This window comes from Mastomys coucha, unplaced genomic scaffold, assembly GCF_008632895.1.
Source record: "Mastomys coucha isolate ucsf_1 unplaced genomic scaffold, UCSF_Mcou_1 pScaffold13, whole genome shotgun sequence".
Lineage (NCBI taxonomy): Eukaryota > Metazoa > Chordata > Mammalia > Rodentia > Muridae > Mastomys > Mastomys coucha.
This window is the reverse complement of record NW_022196895.1, coordinates 49,267,830-49,285,569: the sequence shown is the minus strand read 5'-3', so window position 1 is coordinate 49,285,569 and position 17,740 is coordinate 49,267,830. Positions and strand designations below refer to the sequence as shown.

General features: G+C 43.0%; 1 protein-coding gene across 2 annotated transcripts in view; it reads right to left on the bottom strand.

Moving 5' to 3' along the window:
• The window catches only part of Prdm6 (PR/SET domain 6), a 105,816-nt gene that overhangs the window by 83,840 nt on the left and 4,236 nt on the right, over window positions 1–17,740 (bottom strand). For both annotated transcript variants that reach the window (XM_031365693.1, XM_031365692.1), the window contains exon 3: window positions 11,749–12,056. In XM_031365693.1, the coding sequence (XP_031221553.1) occupies window positions 11,749–12,056 (308 nt within the window). The remainder of the gene's footprint in view (window positions 1–11,748; window positions 12,057–17,740) is intronic.

Sequence of the window (17,740 nt, the reverse complement as noted above, 5' to 3'; positions counted from 1 at the left end):
AAATTCCAGATGGTCAGTCTTAACAACAAGGACTATGACCTGCTTAAGCCATCTTGCTGGCCCAGCTGTGACCTATTTTGATTGCCTGTTAGGATTTTCATCAAAGTAAGGCCTTCATGTACTGAAATAGAAATGATTGATATGAGATACATATATTTTGGAAAAATGTTGATTTTAGTCTAACTTATTCCTCTCTATAGTATGTCTTGGCACTTAGAATTTTGTCAAAATTTCTAGCTGTAGATTGCCAACCTGGAGTTCTCATTCTTTTCTAGGCTCAACACTGATTGGATCTGTGAGCCGTGATAATGGGCACCGACACAAAGTAGCACACCTATTTTTACAGGCAGTGGCAAATGTGCCACTGGGATGATATGCTGTTATTTAATATTTATTGACAAGTAACAGTGTGCTGGGTATTGAGATGTATTCAGAACTCAATACCAGTGTCAAGCTACTCTAATGAATTGCCCCTGATCTGAGGTCCTTGGTCAAGCGGTCTTTGTATCTTGGGGTTTCCTTGTGATTCTGGAAGCAGATGTCACAAAGTCATTCCCACTGCATTTTATATTCAGGAGGGCTCATTGATGGGAGCACATTGAGTTACTGGAACGATGTTATGTCTAGACCAAATGTTCTATATGTTGCCAATATCTGTATCCTGCTTACCTTCCACTAGAAATAGAGTTGTAAACATGAACTCATTCCCTTTTGGTTGGAGGGATGGGAAGATGTTGTCCACAGTGGACTAACAGAGACAGGTGGGAGAAATACGTTCCAGTGTTATGTTGCATGACTGAAAGCCTAGAGCAGTGATTCTCAACCATCCTGAAGCTACAACCCTTTAATACAGCCCCTCCTCATGTTGTGGTGACCTTAGCCATAAAACTATTTTGTTGCTACTACATAACTGTAATTTTGCTACTGTTATGGATTGTAATGTAAACACCTAATGTGGGATATTGAATATGGGACTCCCAAAGGGGTCACAACTCACAGGTTGAGAAACAATGGATTACATGATTATATTGAACTATATACTCTAAAATATCTAGAAACATTTCAATCATTCTCACTGGAAGTAAATTATTAATGTTTGAAGCCATAGATACACCCTGATTTGAGGCCATAGATATACCCTGATTTGAGTAGTACACAATGTATACATATATCTAACATTATATGATACACCAAAAATATGTATAATATGTATTGATTTTAAAAATAAAAATATAAAATAAAAAGAACAAAGGCCATCTAGTAATTTCAAACATATCTACAACGTGTGGTATATATCTTTAGTACATAATACTTGTGAGCAAGATTGAACATTGCCTCAAAGTATTATTTAAACCTGATTTTGTTGTAAGTAATTAAATCCCAGATGCATATTATGGGCTAGTGAATATGATCTTTTGTTTTCACGGATATATAATAAAAGTCTTTAGAAAACATTATTGGTGCCAGTATATAGTGACAGCTTTTTGAAGAGTCTTTTGTTCAAAGGTACAATACTTTGACCTTTTTCCCTACCCAGGGGCTCAAACTATTTTATATCTATGTAGCATACACTAGAGGCAAAATTTACTACTAAAATACAACTGACAGTGGAAGAGAATTCCCCAATTGTTGCACAAAAGTGCAACCTATTTTTCCTTTGATCTGTATAGTACACTAAGCTATTATACTGATTAATACAAGAGAGGTTACGGAGTTTCTTTTTTCTTTTGGTTTTTTTTTCGAGACAGGGTTTCTCTGTGTAGTCCTAGCTGTTCTGGAACTCTGTAGACAAGGCTGGCCTCGAACTCAGAAATCCACCTGCCTCTGTCTCCCAAGTGCTGGGATTATAGGCGTGCGCCACCCGGCGATTAAGGAGTTTCTTAACACATAACTACATAAATTCAACTCTTCATATTTTAAAAGAGCATTTCAAAACATGTTGATGCTTTTCTTTTTAGATGTTGTTGTTGTTAATCCCTTCATGTACAGAAAAGAGGTTGCTCTCCTTCTTAGAAGACTACTACAGTTTCCTTACAGGTCTGAAAAGGTCCCTAGTTTTATTAAGGATGCCTGCCATAAAACATATTTAAACATCAGAAGTGTTTCTGTGATATCAAAGGGTCTGCAGACTTTGAACTAAATTTCTCACCAAGAGAGGTACAGTGATGGATGCCTGAGACTAGACTTAAAATCAAAATCTGCTCACTGTGAACCAAATCTAAACATCTGTGGAATAGCCTGTGAAAAAGAACTCACTGTGTGCTGCTATACAAATGCTGTTTGCAGTATCAAGGACATAGTGCAAACATCTCTCTCTCTAAACAGTTATTCTATATAAAATAAATGCGTATTCTAGTACTTATTTCTCCTTCAGAGGCCACTATGAAAGCCATCAGCTCTGTTTGTAGTCCTATATGATTTGAATTTCTTATGATGTACATTAATTACTTTTAATGCAAAAAGCCACTTATACTATCTTAAAACTTAATACTGAGATTTTCCATTTCACAGAGTGAAATATCACATCACATCACAATGAGCTGAAATTCAATGCTTTTTTTAGGAGTGTGATTGGTTTTCAGGTCTCTCTCTCTGTTTATATATTTTTGACATCCCTGGTTCCAGAAGCTGCATTCTCACTTAAAACTTGCAGAGTTGAGGAAGCTGCCTACTGTTCCATTGTCTTGGTGGACAGACAGAGGACTCACTGTCCCTCTGTGATAAACATGACTGTTCCCGAGTGGGCTAACAAGCTTTGGGGGCTTTCCAAGATGCTGAAAACTCGCCTTGATTACATTTAATTTGATTCCGATTAAGAGGCACTTAAGAAGTTTCTACTGAATTAGATTACACGGAGCGTTTCTAAAGAGGACACTTCGTTATTGGAGGCAGCCTTAATTTAAAATTATCACAGAGGGGGAAACACTGTTCATTTTAATAAAATGGGCTTAATCCCATGACATTATTTTACAATTGCCTACTGTGGGTATGGCTTATTAAATAATAGTCCGGGGGCCCTGTGAGAATCATTCAAAGTACCAGGTGCTTCATTCACAGTTCATTCGATAGAGATACGACTGGTCACATTGCTTTTTAAAAACTTAACAAAAAAATTTCCGCTATGAGGGAAATTTTATTTAAATGAAAATAAAGAGATAAAGCAGAGGCACTAGAGTGTAAATTCTGCCTTCTCATCAGAGTTGCAAGCAAGCGGTGAATTTTCCAGCTGACTGAAGTGGAAGGGAACTTCTGACCTAGCAAGCGGCAATAACCAAATAAACAAAAAGTGCCACCGATTTCCTTAACTTTTCGAAATGTCACATTACTCCTCTTTAAATAAAGAACTACCTTGACATCAAAATTTTATACACTCACAATCAGAGCAAAGACCAGCTCTTCCCCCCACCCCCAATTGAATGTACAGCAGTGTCAGGATTCCCCCCCCCCCAAAAGTTATTTTACAAGCCTTGGTTTGTGTTAAATGTTTCAAAAGAGAAAAAATGATTAAAAGCAAATGTCTGAAAGTCAGTTATTTTGTACTAAGCATAAACCACACGGCTAGTTTTCATTGGATGATGCTCCTGCAGACACATTTGGCTTGCCCATCCCTGACACTTCAGGAATAAAAGCAACTCATGCTTTGCGGTTAGTGATTAAGCACCAGTGAACTTAAGTGTGCTCTTGTATAGAAAAATCTGCTGCATTTTGAGCATTTCTCACTTTGTAACAACATCTTTATTATGCCTTTCAGAATTAATTGACCTAAAACCCAGTGACTCCACGATATATCTATTGGATGATTAGAAGTCTGAGGACCAACAAATAAAACGAATTATTGACGTGCAGATCTTCAGTCAAACAAATACTTTGCAGCTGTAATTTGCAAACATTATTTCCTTTGAAGTGGGCATCATATCAAAGACTCGTGCTGCTGAAGTGATTTCATACCACCAGTTTCCATGCCCTCTCCGAAACACATTAAAAATCTAAAAATAATGCTATGAAGTCAGGAGGCTGAGGTAGGAGGAGTGGATGTCAGGCTAGGCTAAAGCATCTAGTATGATGATGTCATGAAAATAATAAATAAACAAACTCTGTAAGCCTTGAAAACAACCCACACTTCCTCTAGGAACATGGGTGGGTCTCTTCTGGAGACAAATGAAACTTCCTGGCAGTAAGCTTCTTAGGAAATCTGCCTGACCTTGAGAGCAGGAACCTCGGGTGGGGGCACAGTGACCTACTTTAGTGATCAGGAGCTATAGATATCAGAAAATGCTCTCGCTGTCAATGATCATTGCTAAAATCTGTCTATACCACACTGGAACAATCAATTTTGTAAATGATTGCAATAATCAAGGAAATTGCCTAATTTATAAATCCTTGCGTAGGGCATTTTAATGGATCCCTCCATTTTAATGCTGATGCCCTCAGAGCTCAATGAATTGTTGTCTAGGCTGTCTTTACACAAAATGATAAAAACATTCCGTCTCGTAGGGAAACCGCCTCTCATGGATATTCAGACCCTCAACCTGTGATCGCTCATTAGTGACTTCCACAAAAGTTCTGTGCTCCGGAGCTTCATGAGGAGCAAATGAGCACACGTGTTTGTGTCTGTGTGTTTATGAAACACCACCAGAATTTTTGGAATCTGAATAAATGACCTTGTAATGAATTGTACCAGAGTAAAAACATTCTGTATCCTGGACAACTCATATCAAAACGGTTTGTCTCTCTTTTTTGCCTAATGTAGGGCCAGCGTTTTTATTTTTGGGGTTGTTGTTGTTGTGGTGGTGTTGGTGGTGGTGTTGGTGGTGGTGGTGGTGGTGTAGTGGTCGGCTGATTGTTTTTAACCAAGTCTTGGCGTCGGCAGGCTCCTCCACACACACTAACCTCTCAGTCAGTCACACCAGTGTGGATGATGCTGGTCTTGCTAACACATATGTGTGCTCCCCCAGTCCTTCTTTGTCCACTAACAGGTGGATCCCCGGGGTCCACCTGGAGATGCAGACTGCACACTTAGCTTTTCCCCTAAGCCCTCCTCACAAAGGTTACTCATCTTGGTTAATCTTTGGCCAATTGATGCTGGCCAATAGTGTACTGTCAGAGCTTTACTTACTGCTCAGTCTCACCGCCCTGACGTTTATGGTGCACTGATTGGCCTCTGTCAGGGGTGCTGCTTGTAAATTCACTTTGAAAAGCTTTGTGTTAACAGCCTTCAACCTGGCTCCAAGAAGAGTACGAACAGGCAGCCGACAAGCTCGACCTCCTGCCCTTATTACAGTGAGTAAATCAGGGTTTGAGCCATTAGGCTGGAGCCCGGGGCCTACACACAGAGGGCTGACAAAAGGTCAGCCTCTGTCACACACGTGTAACAATTTGCATAATGGAATTCTGTAACTTATCTGAGGGAGGTGGTAGACGCTCACTGTCTCTGGCTTCCTGGGCTTTTATGCTAAGTACGTACACCCGAGTCTGCATTTCTTGTGTAAATACACAAGAAATGTCTGAACTCATGAAATCTTGGAGCATATATGACTCTAAAACAGAAAGGAATGGAAAGAGAGGCAGGCTCCAATTTTATATACAACTGTCTTAGAACATCTGCACACCACCAATGTCTCACAGCCATCCCTAGAAGAAAGAGGACTTCCATTCATTGGGAAGGAGTCCCCAGCTGCATGCAATGCAGGTTTTCCCCCTTGATCAGAAGTGTTTAACCCATAAAATTACACTACAGCCATTTGTGGTCCTAAGGCCACACATAGCTTTTCCACAAACAATTAAAATTGCTATAATTTGCACAGGGGAATGAGCCAGCACCTCTGCCTGTTTCTGAGAATAATATTTCCATCAGACGGTTTGCTGGCATGCTGTGATGGGAATAGCGGATTTTGCCTTCCCCAGTAACCCTTAAAATTTTGATCTTGCTTCCTTTGTCTGGCTTTTAAGGCAGAGGAATAAAAATAATCCATGACAGAGGAAGACGATGCCAGCTTGGAGCAAGAAACACTTGTCAATCATTTTCTTCTCATGGACAAATCCTCTCAATAAAAAAAGTCAATTTCTGAACATCAACCTTATAAGGCATTTAATCCTAACATATAAACCATGACAAATGTATGTTTACATGAAACCTTGCTGATCAAGAGTTTCCAAACAGTGTTGTTGTTATTGTTGTTGTTAGGTAAGTCACTTAGGGATTTGGAAAACCAAGGAGAGTACCTTGTTATGAGACCTAAACCAAAAGGACTAGAAAGAGACTCTGTCAGAGCCATCGCGAAGCATTGCATCTTTGATTTTTAACACAATGCTGGGAACCATCCCAAGAGGCAGCAGATGGTTTTACAGTTTATGTAAAACTATAAAACTCCCTCACTCTATCAAACGGGCACCACTATAAAAGATATCTTCAAATCCAATGAGGCAACACCAGGGAGGTAGGCCAGCTGCTAGAGTACACGGCTGAGAACACACCAGGAACATTACAATGGTTTATTTTTAAGGGGGAAACTACTTGAATTCTGTGAAGTTGACTTATTTACAACTAAATTGACAGAGTGGTATATGAAATGATAAATTGCTGAAAAATATGATATTTAGTTCAATGTAACTAGATTTATAGAACCTGCCCTTCCCCTGGCATCTTGCAAATTGCCCAAAATGAGCTAGAGTACATAAAACAAAGTGTGGCGTTTATAGTTACAATATTATCGCTGAAACTATTTTAAGTGATTTTAAGTTAATAAAAGAGTATTGATTCAAAATGACTTTTCAACACCTAAATTGTGTATGTGTGTGTGCGTGTGTGTGTGTGTGTGTGTATGGTAGAGTCATTTATAAAAAGCATTCACAGCACATTCAAAAAAATAAAATCAATCCATTTCCTTCTGGTACCAATTACCTATGATAGTTTTGAAAGGCAAACATTTAGCAGCATGAAATATATATTTAATATTGGTTTTCATTAATATTTTTGACTTAAGCTAAATAGTAATGATTAAAAAAAGAACATTTACTTTAAAAGCAGAACTCTTGTCATGTCAAAAATATTACGGCACAAAATCAAACCACAAAAAAGCCCATATTAGGCTATCCTCCTTGATTTTCTGAATTAAAAATAGTCAATCTTTAAGCAGAGGGCAATTGAAAACGACACATACAGACTTACCCAAGCAAAGGGGAAGACAGGCTGTACAAGGTTAAATTCCTGTCTAATACCTTGACTGTAATTCTAATAAGCCATTACATTATTTCAATTAGCAAGGGAAAAAAATTAGGTTGAAATGGCTACAATTTATTTTGTCATTATTGCTAAACTTTCTTGTTAAATCAGACCTTGAGTTGAAAGGTGTAACTGTAGCTTATCTTGAATTATAACTTTATTTTAAACTTTTGTATTTTACTCCAGCCGAAGGCTAAGTATACACTGTGTGCATTCCTCGGGTCTAGTCATATTAAATTCTGATGTTAAGCAGAAAGAGGAAACCATATACAACTAGATTAATTTATCTCAAGGGAAAAGAACGCATTAATAACCAAGATAATGTTTTCATAAATGTTGGAATCAACTGTGCCTTTTCACTTTTTCATTAGAAAACACATTAGGATCAAGTTATCTCGCTCTCATCTACAAGTCATAACTGCTGAGAAAGTCTGTTCCCTTTGACTGGTCAGAAGACTGCCCCCACTCCACACCACCCTCACCCCTAAATAGAATTAAAGCCAGAGTCCAAGTCTTGTTAGAATCAATGTATGCCAGCAAAGGGCTGCTTAATGTTTTCTGTAATCTTTTTGATTTAAAGTATCTAAACCTATTATTTCTCAAAACACATTAAAATCCTAATTCCAAAAGAAACTGGCCAAAATATTTTTTTAAAGAGACTAATTTAGATTTTTTTTAAAATTTGGTTTTAGCTTGCTAATCTCTTTAAGCTGGAAAAAAATTAATAATCTCAGATCATTACTAGGGGTGGGGGGGAAGACCACTCCTCATGAAAACCTAAGGAGTCAAAACACTTTGAAGAATGGAATGCTGCTTAAACTTCGTGCTGCCGAGTTTTGAACTGTTGGGATTATATACAAGGAAAATATTAACCTAAAAAAATGGCAGCATGCTTACAAACAAATTCTCTGTGGTCAAGCACGCCAAACATGTAACAACTCTTCTATGAACGAAGCGAAGCTTTTAGTGAATAATCAAAAGGAGTAACTTATGTGAGTTGGTTTGTTTCCATCCTAGCCCTTCACGTGCGTAGTAAAGTAGAGATGGAATCATACCATGAGCTGTAAACCGAAACAAGAATCCATCATCTGCTTGGAAACAGTAACAGGGAAAAATTAGCCATCCATTTATTGTACTGAAATAAAGCTAAGCAACCCTGCAAAGATCTGTCAGGACCTGAGTACTGAATTCTAAACAGGAAGATGTTCGCTCAGCAAAGGACTGGAAAGAACACTCAGACGAGGAATGAGTGCAGGTGACTTTTAAAATGAAGGAGCTATGATTCAATCGCTTTTAACTGTCTTGAAAAAATCTGCTTCAGGTCACCCTGATATTCCAGGTGTCTAAAATGATATTTAAGTGAATAATTATTTTGTGAGTCACTAAAAAAAAACTATTGTGACACCTTTCCTAGACACCTATAGTTCACTATAGATTGTGAAGATCTATAGTGGACTCCAATCACAGATTCTATCTAATATAAACAATGATTAAACTTTTTCAGAATAAATAGAATGCAGACCTAAAGTCTAAAATTTAAAGGGCAATTTAATGTTTATACTTCCCTGTTATTAAAAGTGATTTTGATTCAAATAATTATATCTCATAAATCATAAGGCTTAAAAATTTTAAGTCATTATTTATTCATTTTTTTTAATGTTTTTGTTAACACAGGGTCTCACATAGCCCAGGCTGTCCTCAGGCTCCCTTTGTAGCTGAGGCTGGCCTTAATGCCTGATTCTCCTCCACCTCCCACAAAATGTCTAGTTTTATACAGTGCTAGAGATCAAACTCAGGCTATCATACATTGTGGACAAGCACTCTAACGACTGAGCTACATTCCCAGACATTCATCCTTCATATCTTAAAAGTAATTATACTAGTAAAAGTCTGTGCCCTATTTTAAAAAGTGTTCTGTCACTGCAAATAGTTACTGCCACTAAATAATCCCAGTCAGTTACATTTTTTAGCATCTCTCAGGAGACATTTTACATGGCTGAAATTTTAATATCCCTTCAGTCGCCAAATGTATGTCATCCTAATTATTATTACAGAGGGCTGATAAAAAATAGATTGTGTTCCAAAGCAGGGGTGGGAGTCTATAGATCATTCAAGCACAAACTTAGTAGGCCTCTTTTTTTTTTTAAACATAAAGAACTAACTTTATATATCTTCCTAACACACTCAACTCATATAACCCAAACAACAGGTGAAACTCACTTTAAATCCATGGAGACATCAAGGGAAAAGAAGAAAAACACTCCCATTACTATAACAAAATTCTTCCTCCATCACATACTAATCAAAAGTGTAACAGAAAAGCCCCATAGTTGTCAATGTTAATATGTATTGTTGAAGCCTGCCTGTGCTGTGGCTTCTTGCCAACACCCCAATCTCTCAAAGCCTTCTAGGAAAAAAAAAAACTATGTTTTTCCCCCCACATTTATAGCTTTGTCTTCCCAAAAGTCTAAAAATAGACAAGCATCAGAGGGCAGGAACACGGGACTCTCTTTCACATTTTCAGATAGAACATATCTGTACCAGGACTGCTCCGTGGTTCCCCTGGGAGGCATCGGCAGACCTTTAACAATGTGATAGTGTAGTCCTTAATCACAGTGCTGGGGCCTGCAGGGTGCATGGGTGGACTCCATAAACTTTAAAGCACACAAGAGGTTACAGCTGAATTAGTGAGACATGAAAACCAGCGAGGAAGGGCGTCCGTAGTCGTCCAAGCCAGCTGTGGACTCATTAAGTCCTGGCTTGTCAATTTTGCTATGCAAGAGCTCTAACTTTTACCTCCAAGTAGTTTCAGGGCAAGCCGCTTGCTACCTCCTGCCCTGTTTTACACTGTGTTACTTTTCTGAACTTTTCTGTCAGTGGTGGTGGTGTTTGTCTCCTTTAATGACATAAATATGCCCATCCCTTTCCCCACCTCACTCAGGGATTCCATCCAGAAAGACAAAAATGTCTGACTGCCTTCCCACAACGGTTTAGGAGTGATAAGGAAGCTGGATCCGGGGCTCAGTGGATAACTGCAGAGTAGGAGGCTCACTGGCTGCCCTATTCTCACCTTGGGCTGCTGGGCAGCATGCTCGCTTGGCCATTCCTCCTCCATCAGGGGAGACCTTGCAGACCAAGGCCTCAGCCCCCTGACCCCAGGAGTCACGTGTGGGTTCTGGACAATGGCTCTGTTTTCCACAGCACCCTCTCCGGGGCCTAATACAAAGCTGGCCAGAGGGAGCCCAACAAATATGTAAGTGGATGATTCTATTGTAAGTTTTAGTGGGACAGCTCACCACAAGAATGGTCACATTGACAAGCCCTTGCGCCACATGTAACCAGAAGGCAGGCCCACTGTTGCTGAATCAGCCCTCTACTAAAGTGCAGGAGAACCTGGTCCCCAGCCGTTAAGGACCTGACATTTCTGATGGCTCCTTCTTCACTAGTTCACCTGGCCAAAGATTTCCATCACTTCAGCTTGTGTCCTCTAGTATCTAATATTTCATAACTCCTTCTCTGTGAGTTGAGGAGATAAAAATCAGTTGAAGGATTATCTAATCATAATCCCCTCTCTTCAGGAATCAATAACCAAGCAGCTCTGAGGACACACTATCTTAAGATAATAGTCGAGATTAATTTATACCAAAATGCCATTACCTCTCATGTTTTGATAATCTACTTTGTTGATAGCTGTACAATTTCACTTTGTCAGAAGAGAAACGAGATTTTTTTAAAGTTTTGATTTACAATATAATTCACAAAGGAGGTTGGGTACTTTCAAAGTTCCGGAACATGTTGGTCTCTCACATTCAACATTTATGAAGAGAGAGAAAGAGAGAGAGAGAGAGAGAGAGAGAGAGAGAGAGAGAGAGAGAGAGAGAAGTTTTAAGTGACCTAAACCTGGCCCCAAGTTTGCTATGTTAGGCCCGAGTAACTTTGAACTCCTGACCCTCTTGTCTCCACCTCGCTAGTGCTATAGAATTAAAGGTGTTCTCACAACCTTCCAGTTGAAGTACTGCTAAGGACCAAATCCTTCTTAGTTGGTAAGCAAGCATTCCACCGCATCTCCACGAACTTGTTTTCATCTGAGAAAATGACCCTGACTCTGCCCTCTCTCTGCTTCTGTTGCTCCAGGCGCAGAGACCTATGGGAAGAGGAGCTGGGAAACTGGCATAAAGATCACCTGCCTCTCTCTACTCTACCTCTGCCCGTACACAATCCCTGAGAGTTTGGCTGTTTTCCTCTCGTCCTGAAGATTGAGAAGCCCTAGGGGCTAATCCTTGACAGCTCGAACAGAGGCAGGTTAAAGTGGCTGACTTCTAGAGCCAACTGGTCCCATCGCAAGCCACACTCTGCCAGCATCCTTCCCGCAGGTACTCAGACGTCAGCCCTCCACTAGATAGGGGAACGCATTCTCCACAGCTACACCAGTAGGGCTGAGGGTGGGGGTAGGGTGGGTTTCCAGGGGCCGAGGGTGGAGCCCTGAGACCCGGCCCAAGCTGGGTTGATCAGCTCGGGCAGCTTACCTCCCAGAGGTGCTGCGTGTTCCTCACTGCGCCGGTCTGCACTTTCTCCGGGGGCAGGAGCACGCCCTGGAAGGGCCCAATCCAGGTGCCCTGCTGGATCCTCTGCGCGGCACAGATGCCGTATGCCAGGCCTGGCACCGTGCTGGTGCACAGGCACACCTCCCGCGGCAGGTCCCGCAGCCACTCGGGCAGCTCCGGCGGGGGTGCAGCGGCCGCCGCGCTGCTGGTGCCCACGAGCCGGCGCAGCGAGTGCAGTGGCCCGTGCATGGGGCACTCCCCGTTGCGGTTGTCCGCGCACATGTCGCAACCTGTGGGTGACACCGGGGAAGGAGGGAAGGGAGAGCGTTAACCTGGTCTTTTTTTGGGGGGGGGAAGGGGGGAGAGGGAAATCCTCGAGTAATTCCCTAAACTGCATCAGGTAAGCCACCTGTTGGGGATGGGACACCTGAAAGGCGCCAACGCCACAGGAAGTCGGGAAGGAACTTGTGCCACTCCCTCCCTGGGGATTCGCAACACTCAAACTCGCCTGCTGAGATACAGGCAAAGCTTCGATACTAGGTTTGGATAGCTAGGTGTGCACGCCCTCGACTTTTGCTTCCTGCCCAGCTCCCCTGCATCTCAGCTTCTCTCTCTACCCCGCACGCGTTCTTTTGCCTTCCCTCTAGCCAGTGTCTCAGGGTGTGCTTATCTTCTTTCGTGTAAGAAGTCTGTCTCTCATCCGACCATTTATCTCAAATAGTCGCAGATAGTGCTCTGACGTCTCAGAGAGTATTTGCTTCTGCCTTTGGGCTAACAAAGCAGGAGTGACAGGTACAAACACTGGACTCTGAAGCTTCCTACGCTACCTCGGGAGCGCAAGCTCCCATCCCTGTCCTTTAGGAGCTAGGACCCCAGTCTCTGTCCAGCACCCATTCCAGCGAGTTCACCCATCAAAGATGAACGGGAACAGGGAGGATGGAAGTAGGGAGGGGCGGGGGGGGGGCGGGAAACATTGTCAGTGGTGATTGTGTGTGCAAGTTCTTCCCAGAGACCAAACCAAATAGGAAGTTTTAGGATCAGGGTAAAGGGCCTTTAATGATCGGGGTAATGATTCAATTGAGCCTGATGGGAGGCCGAGAACATGTTAAATGAGATTATCTTTTTGGTGAAGCTGTTGCTGAAGCTGTTCCTGACTTGCCCCCAGGGCAGACATCACACAAGGAGATTCCTACACTCCAGGCGTGCTGCTCCAGGGCACCCAGTGTTGTTTGACTCGATCTAGGTGGAAAAGGCCAGGCAGCCTCTAGGAGCTAAGCTTTCAGCCACCACGCTGTCGGAATCGCAGAGCCTAAGGGTTATTAATGGGCCTGGCGGAGCCGCTGTGTCTGCCCCCTGGTGAGGCAGGCCTCTGCAGAGGACTTGAGTCCAGCCTCCCTGGGGACGCTCAGGGTTCTTCTGCTGCCGAGCCCTGTGGCACTGACCCTGACACTTGGTGCTCCTGAACCTGTGGAGATGGTAAGAGCCCGCTAGCAGGGTACCAGAGTTGCTCTCCGGGCTTCTTGGCACTTTTTCCCCTTGTCTCCATGGCAACTAGTCCTTGTAGATCACTTCAAATGTGCCAGGTCTATGCTGAAACTGTGAACCACCCACGAAACTTGTTACAAGACAAATCAGTGAAGAGTTCTCCATAAGGGGCATTCAATCACCACACAGAATAGAGAACGAACCCTTGCTGTGACGACTGCAAGGTCAATGGTTGGCTATGTGTGAGCATCCTCTCTGACCTGAGAGTTGTATCTTCCCCTCAGTAGGCAGCCACTCTGGTCCAGCTATGATTGGCCAAGGAGTGAGGAGACCTGTTGGTTACAACTTCTTAGTGGCTGTCCCCAAGACCTCTTTGAGAACCAACACCCTGTTTTCTGCAGGTATGCCTCTCCTCCTTCAGCATCACACACTAACGTGAAGACTTATCCAGACTCCACTTTTGACCCCAGGGCCTAGGTGGAAGTAGGCAACACTCCCATCTCATCTTCAGAAACATATATATTTCACTCAGCCTCTCATGCCTTTCCTTGTGAACAACAAGAAGAAGACACCGCAGAAACAAAATGACAACAATATTCCCGAGTGCCTTCTAGGTGGTGCCATCTCCCCCACCCCCCTCACTCACCCCCACCCCCGGGCCTTGCACCCAACTGCCATTCCCGGTTTCTAAGTACCACAATTTCCATTTTTGCTGATGAAGCAAAAGACATCTCGGGAGCACTGCTACTGGACCAAGGGCCAAGAAACTAGAAAGAGACAGCAGAAAGATTCACTCTGCCTGACTCCAAAGCCTTCAAATGCAGAGATTTAGGAAGACTAATGAGGGCTAGGAGAATTTTATATACCAACTCATGACTCGATCGATAGAATTGAAAGAGTTTACTGATGTAACCATTTGGGGGCCAGGAAAGAACTCCGGCATGATTGAGTTATAGTTATAGAGGTAGTTCTCTCTTCCACACTCATGGGCTTGAGGGAGCTAAAGTATAAGAATAGGGAAATAAATAGCCCAGCGTCCATAATTTCAATGCGTCTGCTTTCACAGACACGTTAAAATGACCTTTCACCACCTGAGCAAAAAAATAGTTCTTAGAAAAATGACAATGAGAAAAGGCAACGTGCCCATGAAAATAAATATAAATCACCCAGGGAGTGCTTAACTGATTTTTCTTTTCTGGTTCATTCAATTAAGTAAAGAGTGAGAGACAGGAAAAAAAAAAAAAAAAAACTCACAACCTAATAGCCTGTGCCAAAAATTCTATCAACTCCCACTTCTCTACATGTAGAGTCTCATCATGTATGTGGGATAAACCGATTAGAAGCAATTAACTCCAGCCACTGCCCCCACTGAAGACAAGAAACACACTTCAATAATATTTGAAAGAATGGCAGCTAACTTGTTTCTGGAGCTCTCTTCAGTGTGTTAGGTTTGATTGTTCTCCACAGCATACTTTAAAAGTAGCATTTTGTAGAGTACAAAAACAAAAAACAAAAAACCGAGGCTCCCCCCAGTTCTAGAAGACTATATCATACATTCACAAATGTGGGCAAGCCTCATCCAGGCTAATTTGTTCATTTAATAAGTGTCTTAATAAAAATTAAAAAATATTTCGCTAGAAAAGTTGAGCAGTCACCATCAGAATAAAGTTATGTCTAGTCTCCAACATTTTTACCGCAAGCAAAAATCTCTTGGACTTGAAAATATTTATTTCTAACCTGTCTGGGGGTCCCAGAGGAGCCTGGGGAAGTTTTAAACAAGTGACTTTTTTCTCGAGATTGACACATAGTCACAAGTTGGCAAACATAGTATTTTCTAGCCTGTGAGCCACAAACACCCACATAGAAAGGTTTGAAAGAGAAGCCAGCTAGGTCCTCCAACTTCTCCCTACACGGCAGTGCAGGCCTTAAGAACCAGGGATTTTTGTACAAGTTTACAGTTATACACAAGATGTTTTCAAATGTCACTGTACAGTATGGAATTCCAGCAATCCAGATCTTTTTCGGAGCACATCTGTCTAGGGGCTTTGAGTAAGGAAAGGGGGTGAAGGTGGCTTACAGCTCTTGCCTACCTACTGACCTCAGAAGGTCAAAGCAGGCCTTCACTTCATTTCAACCCTTCTTACTGTGTGAATGTTTTCAGAGGTTTTTTTGGTTGTTGTTTTCAACTACATGTACTATTTAAAAAAAAAAAAAAACTCTTCAAATGAACCCTATACAAAGTAGAACAGCAAGTCTATTTTCTCATTTTAAGGAAAGGTGAAACATTTCAGGGGGTTTGCTGTCTGCTGAAGACCCTGAGAGGTTGAGTGGGGCTCTCTCCACACTAGGCTTACAGTGCAGAAGCTTCTCCTGTGCTTACATCCCTCGGTTAAGGAAACCAAAGAGTAACTTAGAAGCCTGCTGAGCTGGACCCCCGCGCTCAAGCTGTAAATCCTTCTATCGTTCTGAGCAGCAGACGGGTCGCAGCCCTTAGTCCAGAAGGCCAAGCCCTGAGGGGCCAGGAGGCATTGATCGGTCCCCGGAGTGCCGCCTGCTGGCAACTCAGAGACCAAAGCCCCTGGGGAAGGAGGCATGGTGGCCTGGGGGTCGGGGGGCGTCCTAGGGCAGCCGGGCCCGCCAGGAGCCTCACTCTGAAGTACTCTCTAGGGCTCGTGCCCTTCGTTCCCGGATGCTGGATGGGGACAAAGAGTGAAGCACAGCTGACGGGAAGCCTTCGCCTGCCTGCCTCCGAAGGATTCCGTTTAAAAGGCCTCACCCAGCTTCTAGCCTCAAAGGGCTCGCAGGAGTGGCCACCAGGAAGAAAAGTCCGTGGTAGCGGCCTAGCTCATACGGATGCTCTGAAGATTCGGGCTGCCGGCAGCATGCAAAATCCCTGGGCTTTCTCAGTCCAGCCTGCTGGCTTGGCCCAGGAACCAATGAAAGAGACAAAGGGGGAGGAAAAAAAAAAGAGGGAGGGAGAAAATGTGGATTTTATTTGTCTCCTGGTGACTGTATTAATAAATTAAATGATAGCGCCAGGGTGTGAGGGTGAGAGAATATTGCACGGAGATAAACCTGGCCGCCCTCTGCCCCTGCGAGGCCACCATATACAAGGCAGAGATGATGAATAGAAGCAGCGAGCGAAGATCGAAGCAGGTCTGGGCTGGCTCCACTCTCTCCTACAAAACTATAGGGCAATTAATTGTGGCTTGTCCCCTCATCCTTCATCTCCTGGTGGCACATATCGATGGAGATTACTGCTGATGGACCATTTTATCACCTTAAATAAACAGTCGCCACCTCTTCTAACCTCAATCTAATATATGGCTTTATGTTCAGTTTCAGGGCTCTGGATAAAGAATGATGTAAAATAGCTAAATCATGTGTGTTACGAGGTGGGGGTCGGACCTGCACACAAAATTCGAGAAAAAGAAAAATAGAACAATATAACAAGCCTCCACACCAACACTGAAGTCTCTCCCCCAGGGATCCTGGTCTGAATCGCTTGCTGGTCATTAACAGCCCGATATGCTAGTTGGAAGTAAAACAGTGTGTCTAACAGAGGCTAAGAACTAGCAGGTTCTCAAGAAGCGCTCCAACAAGGAAGTGGGGGAGAGATTAGGATTAAGTTAGAACACACGTGACTCTCCCGAGTTTCCCACATCCCCCAGTACAGCACCCTGCAACTCCACGCACACCAATCCTTCACTAGTCTCAGTCTCTTCCCCCGAATCTTTGTCGAATGTGAAGCTGCCAACAATGAAACCTGCAACCCTGTTTCTACAGCCGTGGTTCCCAAAAAACTGTTCCCTCTACGGGAGTACTTTCCTAAATCAGAAAGGTCCGAAAGCACCCCAACACTGAGAGAGTATAGCATGACCCAACTCCTATGCCTTGACACCACAACAGGTTCATTTCCAGACTCCTCAGTATGAAGCCAGCTGATCTTCACACACACACACACACACACACACACACACACACACACACACAAATAGGACAAGGTAACTCTGCGGAGATGATCAGGGATTCTCTACTCATACTCCAGGCATGCCCAGTGACTGCCTCAAAGCATCCTCCAGGAGTACTAACAAGGTCTCAGGAAATACTTCAGCTGCCCAGAACTTGAGACCACTGGGATGCAATCCCAAGGTTCAGGCAACCCAGCAGCAAAGAAAGAGTGTGCGTGTGTTACACATCGCAGCACTTGACTTTTAAGGGAGAGGGCAGCAAGCAAACCCCTTGAGCGCTTTGGTGGAAAGTGTGCCTCAATCGCTGGCAGGCAGGTCAATAGCAGGAACCTAGTGAAGGAGCTCACTTGGGCTAGCATGTGTTTGGTGTGACTGAAAATCTGATAGGAAAGAGCTACAAGCGCATTGACTGTGGCATCTGCTGTATGTGCCAACAGAGTCTTAAGGTGTGGCCGATCCGTTCTGCTGTGCATTATAAACCCTAAAGGAGGAGGAGAAACCCAGGAGGCTCTTTTTTT